The sequence below is a fragment of the Anoplopoma fimbria genome, chromosome 11, assembly GCF_027596085.1.
Source record: "Anoplopoma fimbria isolate UVic2021 breed Golden Eagle Sablefish chromosome 11, Afim_UVic_2022, whole genome shotgun sequence".
Classification (NCBI taxonomy): domain Eukaryota; kingdom Metazoa; phylum Chordata; class Actinopteri; order Perciformes; family Anoplopomatidae; genus Anoplopoma; species Anoplopoma fimbria.
In genome coordinates this window covers 14,626,929-14,635,155 of record NC_072459.1, presented here as the reverse complement: position 1 = coordinate 14,635,155, position 8,227 = coordinate 14,626,929, and the positions used below count along the sequence as shown (strand labels likewise).

Sequence of the window (8,227 nt, the reverse complement as noted above, 5' to 3'; positions counted from 1 at the left end):
ATGTACCATACTGCTTTCGTTACTTTATATATAGCCTACATATGTTGAATCTTTTTGCTCTACTACATTTGTCTGGCAGCTTCAGTTACCTCGTAACTTTACAAATGACACATTTTCATACCCTTCCTGTCCAGTGAAAAATCTCAAAATTTAAAGCAGTAATATCTAAAAATGATATTTAAAAGTAAAACAGCATTTGCAAAACGATAATTAACCATTAATACAACCTTAAGTTGCAACTATCTCATTTTCTTATTTTATAATAATACTGTACATCAGAATGTATTTGTTGATTATATGATGTCTTATTAACCTGAATCCGCAAAGTAACAAAAAAATAAATGTAGTAGAGTAAAAAGTACAATGTTTGTCTCTGAGATGTAGTGGAGTATAAGTATGGGAAATTCCATGTAATGGAAATAGTCAAACAAAATATAAGGACCTCATAATTGTAGTAACGAGTAAATGTATGTACTTCCTGTCAAACGTGTATTAATTTCCCTTCACGCAGATCACAAGGCTCTGATCATGCTTGTGTGAAAGTGTGAGAGTAGAAAAGCCAAGAGCGTGTGTTTACTAAAGCCCCGTTATAATAAACAGCCACAAGAGGACAACAGTGAAGACATTTCCATCACCGCTCTTAACCAATGGCATCAGGGGAGCTTTAAAGTCGTCGAGGGCACGCGGTGGCTCCTCACTTCCTGGTTGAAGATGGCGGATGAGAATGAGACAGCACCGATGCCGGAGAAAGAAGATGTAGAGGACCACGGACACTGCAGCGACTGTGAAAACGAAGAGCACCACTCTGACGAGGGGTAAGAAGACAGGCTCGGCAGCAAAGTGGTGAAAAATATGTCCCGTCTCTGCACGCTTTATCAGCGTGGAGTCAAACTAAAGCGTCGGTGAGCTTTCGGTATAGACAGCCATCGATGGAGGTTGTCCCGTCCACTTGCCTTAACCCTATTGGTTAGCGACACCCTTCGCCTGTCCGTTCTGTGCTGTGATTGGCTGAGAGAGCGGTATGTCCCTCATGTGGGCGGGCTCCTGCGCTTTGCTACAGCTCTGATAGCAAGGCGTAGTATGGGGGGTAGCAAAACCCAAAGTAATGTTACGCTTGAAAGCCAAGTCGTTTAATAATATACTGTCACTTGTACAACTTACAGACAAAGTGAAGTCTTTTTTTTAATCAAGTTGACAGTGTGGTGTATTATCTGCATCTATATATCGCTGGTTGCCTGTAACTGATGCAATTAATGGCAACCCCGGCTGACATTTAGCTAGTTAGCATGCATGCTAGCATAGCTGTCAAACCCCTATTGTCTGTAAGTGGACCGGGGTGCAGACAGTAGCCGGATCAAAAGTGAAACAAGCAAAACCTGCATGTTGTTACAGGTGCAAGTTGATCACATCCTCTGATCGGCCTGGCTTTGATCACTGGGGGCTCAGCAGGGCTTTTAATTCCTTCTGTAAAATATGAAATATCCTTAATCAGCCTAATGTCAGCTCTCCTAGGGAAGCAGGCTTTGATCAAATTATGCTGCTCGGCTTTTACTTCTGTTAATATTTGCCAAGCGGTGGCACACACACACCAAAGCAGCATTAGCTTGCAAATATTAAGGCGTGCCCTGCTCACGGTATATGCCATTTCTGCGATTATATAGGGAAAGTGTTGCTCTACCTTTTTTTTTTTTTTTTTTTTTCTTTTTTTTTTTTTGTGTGCCTTATGACTTGGAAATCCAAGTCTAACGTTACTTGTGACTTATCATTACAAGTTACTGCTTCGGTGTAATCATGAGCTTTGAGCAGTTTGGCCACAGAGTGAATTTATTTCCTGGGCTGTTTTTTAATTGAAGGATTTCTTTTTTTGGGGGGGGGGGTGTAGGAGGTAAAAGGGCGACACAATTTTGTGGGACATAAATCTATATATTTTCTACCTAATCCAACACTGCTGTAAGGGGAAGTGATGACCCTATTAATAAATTGAGGTGAAGCAAATATTGATGCTCATTTCGAGAGACACATGCAACTCCCCTGCACCAAAAACACACTCCGAAACAAAGAGTGGTTCTGGGCGCTAGCTGGTCTGCTCTGTTGAAATGGAAGCCTGTGGAACAAACTATTGAATGTTTTGTTGTCCATTGTCCCGGTCACTCACTGACTCTTGTACGTACATACATATGTACACAAGCGAGTACGCCCGTGCAGTCTTCTTCCTGAGGTCATGTGATTCACCATCTGTGCTGGGGTTACAAATACAGGCCAGTGCTTGGCCTCTCTCCTCTGTTGGACACTAATGAGATTATCCTCTGTAAGTATGTAGTCTCTCAGGATGGGATAGCTAGGTGGGGGTTTGTGTAGCTCTTCAGGTTTGAAATGATCAGTGAAATGGGGGTTTATGACACACAGGGTGTGGGAGGGGGTTGCAGGAACTACCAGTGTATGGTGATTTTATACTTTCCTGTATCAATTTCACTCACCTTTATCAGCTCAAACAGCTGATGCAGGTGATGGAGATCGACACAGTCCATATGTCTAGTACTCTGCCTTCCGTGTTCTGACAGTTTCCTGAGACTTTGTCAGGTTTTGTTCTAGCTGATGTACCTTTTGTATTTGTTTATAAGGAACCTTGTTTCATTACTGAAATATGATGTTGTAAATAAGTTGCAGTCAGAATAACTTTCATTTTCTAGGACTTTATTCTCCAGGATTCATGTATTTAGAGCTGAAACAATCATTCAATACAGACTTACATGTATGGTTGTATTAATATACTACTGGTAGTTTTTTCTTTTTTTTACCTGAGTGGTTTAAAAATATTCTAAGTTTGATGTTAGGCTAATACACTTTTGTACAGTATTTCATAGAAAAGTGTGTATAATGCAGATATAATCTTCATATTGTGTGGTATAAAGCATACTCTAGGTAGACATTTAAGATAACACAATTTGACCGGGACATGGCTTTCCTCTGGGATAGTGGACTAATTTGGAGGCCTTCTATTTCTGTCCTTTCAGTGACAGGGGTCTGGGTGACGACACTGGTGCCAAGAAGAAGAAAAAGAAGCAGAAAAAGAAGAAGAAATCTGGCGCCCCAGAAGCCGCTCAGGACCCCCTTGCCAAGGCATGAAATCCTTAATTTTATGAAGTAACAATCCAAATCAAAGGGTCAGATCACTTAAAACTTAATAGGAAAACAAGGATAGTTTAGTTCAGGTGTGATTTGCAAACATTTGGAGTTACAGCTCTTCTACAAGGTGGGGCTAAAGGATGGTTAAATCACTCAGAAATCATGATACAGTTTCCTGTTGTGGACTGTGGCATGTAGAAATCTGTGCACTTCTGGCTCACAGTGCAGCACTCTGCTGATTAGACACTGCACGCTTTAACCAACACCAATGAACGTCTTATCTACCTTGGCCCTGACACCAAACAAAATAGAGAATGATTAATTTTTCGTGGATTGACCTTTTTAACTCTGTTGATTTCTGTCTGTATTTTGCAAACAGGTGAATTCATTACCGGCTGATAAGCTACAGGAGATCCAAAAGGCCATTGAACTGTTCTCCGTAGGCCAAGGCCCTGCCAAAACCATGGAGGAGGCAACTCGGAGGAGTTACCAGTTCTGGGACACGCAGCCTGTACCCAAGCTAGGTATGACATTTGTCAGAGCTGTCAGTTGTGCTCTAAGACAAGTGAATGTAATTTAATGTAGGTTTCTTTGCTTATGTAAGAAACTGTTCTGTTTTCCTTCAGGGGAGACTGTGACATCACATGGCTCCATCGAACCTGACAAAGACGTCATTCGTGAGGAGCCCTACAGCCTCCCGCAGGGCTTCAGCTGGGACACCCTCGACTTGGGGAACGCTGGTGTGGTAAGCGAGTGTCTTAACACACACACTCATAGCAGGAATGCACATGAGACATTCACCTTTTAGTAACAATCTCCTGGACTCTCAGTGATCTGAGCTTTTATTTTGTTAAAAAGCTAGTGGATTTTTATTTGTGCGCCAATCTCAACATACACTTCATTGATTGTTGTCAACTCTTCAGTCATGTGACTGCCTGTGGCTGATTCCTGTAATAAAGCTGAACTGTGATGCTGCGATATACAAACCTGCTTTACAGCGACTAAATTAAAATAGCAAGAGCAAACAAAGGTGTATCTCACGTATGCAAAAACAAGCTCATTGCCTAATTTTCTTAGTTTTCAGCAATGTTCTTAATACCAAAATGTTAAAATACCAGGATCTGCAATTTTATATTTAATTTACAGTGTTGAATGCACAGTATGTGTATGATTTATAATGTGTATTGTTAGAAAAAGGAATTCACTAGAATTGATGCAGACCAGGTGAATTGGCAGAGCATTAGCATTGATGTTTCATGAAATAATTAGGCACATAAACAGGCATATAGATATACAAAATGTCTAATTTCTAATTCTGTTGTTTTCTGTTAAACCAGCTCAAGGAGCTTTACACCCTTCTCAACGAGAATTATGTTGAAGATGATGACAACATGTTCCGGTTTGACTACTCCCCTGAGTTTCTCCTCTGGTATTTCTTTTCGAATCTGATATTCTTCCAATTTGCAAAGATGTTAAATTGAAATGCAAAATATTAATCAATATATGTGGACAGCAAATACTTTCTTTATATAAAGCACCTGTATAACATTTTATAAAATATGAATACAGGTGATGGCAATACAATAATCTGTTGCATTTATTGACTGACGTATCTTTCTCTCAGGGCCCTGCGGCCCCCTGGCTGGCTGCCCCAGTGGCATTGTGGGGTGAGAGTGAACTCCAACCAAAAGCTAGTAGGCTTCATCAGTGCCATTCCAGCTTCCATCTGTATCTATGACATGTAAGTGAACACAACAATGCAGTGTAAAAGTTTTAATGGATTGACATGCTATGTGAAATCCACTGTTCTGTTTTATTATGTTATACTTTACACTGAAAGTACAATATAGCAATTATTTGTGTGAAATGTATTTTTCAGGTTTTTTTAATCTGAAGTTTAAAATGTAAAAGTGCAACATGTGATGGATTAGTAATTCTAATGTAAAAAGTATTTAAGACTATTAAATAAATGCCTTTTTTTTTGTAATTCACTCTCAACATTGTGGTTTGAGTTTGTTGCAGAGTTGCTCACTAAATGTATTATTTTTTCTTGATGTTTAGAGAAAAGAAAATGGTAGAGATCAATTTCCTCTGTGTCCATAAGAAGCTTCGCTCCAAACGAGTTGCTCCGGTTCTGATAAGAGAAATCACCAGACGGGTCAACCTGCAGGGTATCTTTCAGGCGGTTTACACCGCTGGAGTGGTACTGCCCAAACCTGTGGGCACATGCAGGTGGGTCGGACAGAATAGCTCTCCACATATTGTATGCAAGCAACCTTGAAGCATTCAATATTTACAAATCCAATTTCTTTGCACAGGTACTGGCATCGCTCTTTGAACCCACGCAAACTAATCGAGGTGAAGTTCTCCCACCTGAGCAGGAACATGACTATGCAGCGCACCATGAAGTTGTACCGTCTGCCTGAGGTTGGTGCAAACAAACATATTTGACAAACACAAATAGACCGCCAAGCCCTGCCAAGCCTTCATCTTTCTCCTCCCTTGGTTTCGCTCCTTCAGGCTCCTAAGACTTCAGGTCTGCGGGTCATGACCAAGAAGGATGTCCCACTTGTGCATCGCCTCCTCCGAGAGTACCTGAGCCAGTTCAACCTGGTGCCCGCCATGAACCAGGCAGAGGTAGAACACTGGCTGCTACCCCGGGAGAATATTATCGACACCTACCTGGTGGAGGTAAAGAAACAAATTCCAGAGACTTTTTGCCAGAGATATCTTTAAATAACTGTCTTAAACCTTCCCTCTACGATGTTTTACACTGCGAGGCTTCATGGAAAAACGTATGTTGTTCTCTTGACAGAACGATGGCAAGGTAACGGATTTCCTGAGTTTCTACACACTGCCCTCTACCATTATGAACCACCCAGTGCACCGCAGTCTCAAGGCAGCATACTCCTTCTACAACGTGCACACCACCACACCCCTGCTCGACCTGATGTCTGACGCCCTCATCCTGGCCAAATCGGTGTGTTCCTCTTCGATCCATGTGTGTGTGTGTTCTCTGAAATCTTGACTCTCAGGAAACTAATGATTTGTTTTTCTTCTTGTCTCTTTATCCAGAAAGGGTTTGACGTCTTCAATGCACTGGATCTAATGGAAAACAAGACTTTCTTGGAGAAGCTTAAGTTCGGCATCGGTGATGGAAATCTACAGTATTATCTGTACAATTGGAAGTGTCCCAGCATGGGCTCAGAAAAGGTACATTTATAGTGGCAATATTGCAACATCAGGGTATGTGCAGGCCTTGAAAAGGCTTTCAGTGCATTGATATTAGTTTCCTGTAATGAAGTCCTTACAAGGCATTAAAGGTCTTCAATTTTATTTACAAAAGTCTCAAATATTTCTCTAGCCTGCTGTAGGTGGTAATTCTTTAATGTTAGTTACAAAATGTTGTAGGTTGTCAGAGGATGTTCAACACACAACCTCCTGCACACTTTCGTAACCTTAACTTTTCCCAAAAATATGTTTGTAACTGCTTTCCTAATATGTCTTTTTCTCCCTCAGGTTGGGTTGGTACTGCAGTGACGTCCCTTTAAGCCATAAACAAGTATCACCAACAGGCCAGGAGACGGCACCATCACACTGACCACCTGAGAGATGGACTGATGACTTCCTGCTTCAGGAGAGGAAAACCCACCGCCCATTTTTACTTTTTGACCTTTTGAACTTTGACCTGCACTACCGCTGCCAGGCAGGGAGGCAGGGAGAGCGTTGCTGCTCCTCCTCCTCCTCCCTCGATCACATGGACCTTAAGCCATTGTTACCATCCCAAACAACTGTATTTCATCTGAGAGCTGTCTTGATTGTACCATACACACAAGAACAGTTTTGCACAGATTACTGTATATCAAAAACTCACTGTTGGCATACCTACGAAACGTTCAATACATGTAAATAATATCAAACATTACTTCGGATTATGCCCTAACACATACAGACTAGAACCCACTGTTCTGTTTGATTCCTAAACGTTGGAAGTGCTTTTTGCAATTAAAATAAATCTGTCATCGTTAAGTTTTAGAGATAAAAAATCAAAATGTTGAAAAAATATTTTAAAGAGGTAAAGGTTAAAAAATGCGAGGTAATAAATACCAAAAGTGGACACCAGATAAGGGCTTCTGTTAAAATTTCTCTCATTCTTGACCCTGTGTCTTCTTTATTTAATTTTTCTCATCAAACCTTCTGTCATTATGGATAAGATGTATATGCCTTCTTGAGGTTTTCTCATCTGTATTAACTTTCATGACCTCAGCCTACTGCACTAACAGAAGAAGCCCTTAAACACAGACTGCTACAATGGACCAGCTCAGTTGGAGGTTTGGACGTGGTTGGACCGCCACACGGAGGTTGACGGCATTCTGATGGGGTTTACACAACACATGGCAGGAATCGGATTTGTAATGACACCTCCTTATTTAACTGTGCTTTAGTTGTCCACCCGTATGGGCTCTCAGGCTTTGTCAAATGTTCCTTAAAAGTCTGCAAGAGCTTAGATTGAAATGGAAAGTGTTTGAGGGTGATTTTTACGACTTTTACCTTATTTGCTTAAGGGAATCACACAGTTAGTCTTAAAAAAATAGTCATAAAGATTAATATAATAAAATGCAAAGATGCACCCATGAGAAAAAAAACTGAAGGATCTGACAAGTTTGAATGCAGAAAGCACCGACTGTGTGTGGTTTCTATGTCCTAGGGAATTGATCATGGTTTAATATAGTCATCACCTATATCATGCTTTTATGAGCTCTATATAGAAAGTGAAACAAATATAATATGAGGTATGCGCACTGCAGGTAACATTACAGCATTTGGAGCTCTACACACTGGTGATGCCATTTTAAAGTCTGTAAGGATTAAGAGAGCATGTATAAGTTAGTCTGGACTTCCAGGACATTGTGCAGAGTGAGTGGTGATGATGACTTGGGACATGCCCCAGTTAAAGTGTTTCTTATGTAAAATGCTGGTTCTGTTTGCAAACTGATGTAAAAGAAGAATGGGTCTCATGGTGTTTTGATGCAGGTAAAGAATGTGAAGATGCAGGTGATTTCATTTTTTTTTTGAGCAAAAAAATAAAATCTGGAAGTTG

General features: G+C 40.7%; 1 protein-coding gene across 1 annotated transcript; it reads left to right on the top strand.

Moving 5' to 3' along the window:
* The first annotated feature begins 657 nt into the window (after window positions 1-657).
* On the top strand, window positions 658-8,224 carry nmt1a (N-myristoyltransferase 1a). The gene is made up of 12 exons (XM_054607429.1): window positions 658-815; window positions 3,015-3,120; window positions 3,506-3,650; window positions 3,753-3,871; window positions 4,464-4,555; window positions 4,751-4,867; window positions 5,188-5,358; window positions 5,445-5,553; window positions 5,647-5,817; window positions 5,942-6,106; window positions 6,202-6,339; window positions 6,646-8,224. The coding sequence occupies exons 1-12, from the start codon at window positions 712-714 to the stop codon at window positions 6,664-6,666; spliced, it is 1,458 nt and encodes a 485-aa protein (XP_054463404.1). The 5' UTR covers window positions 658-711; the 3' UTR covers window positions 6,667-8,224.
* Window positions 8,225-8,227: the final 3 nt, after the last annotated feature.

Bases quoted from the DNA above. Each gene is read 5' to 3' on its own strand.
- nmt1a (XM_054607429.1), top strand. From the start codon at position 712: ATGGCGGATGAGAATGAGACAGCACCGATGCCGGAGAAAGAAGATGTA. The intron at 816-3,014 runs GTAAGAAGACAG...CTGTCCTTTCAG, and splicing joins GAGCACCACTCTGACGAGGG to TGACAGGGGTCTGGGTGACG. The intron at 3,121-3,505 runs GCATGAAATCCT...TTTTGCAAACAG, and splicing joins CTCAGGACCCCCTTGCCAAG to GTGAATTCATTACCGGCTGA.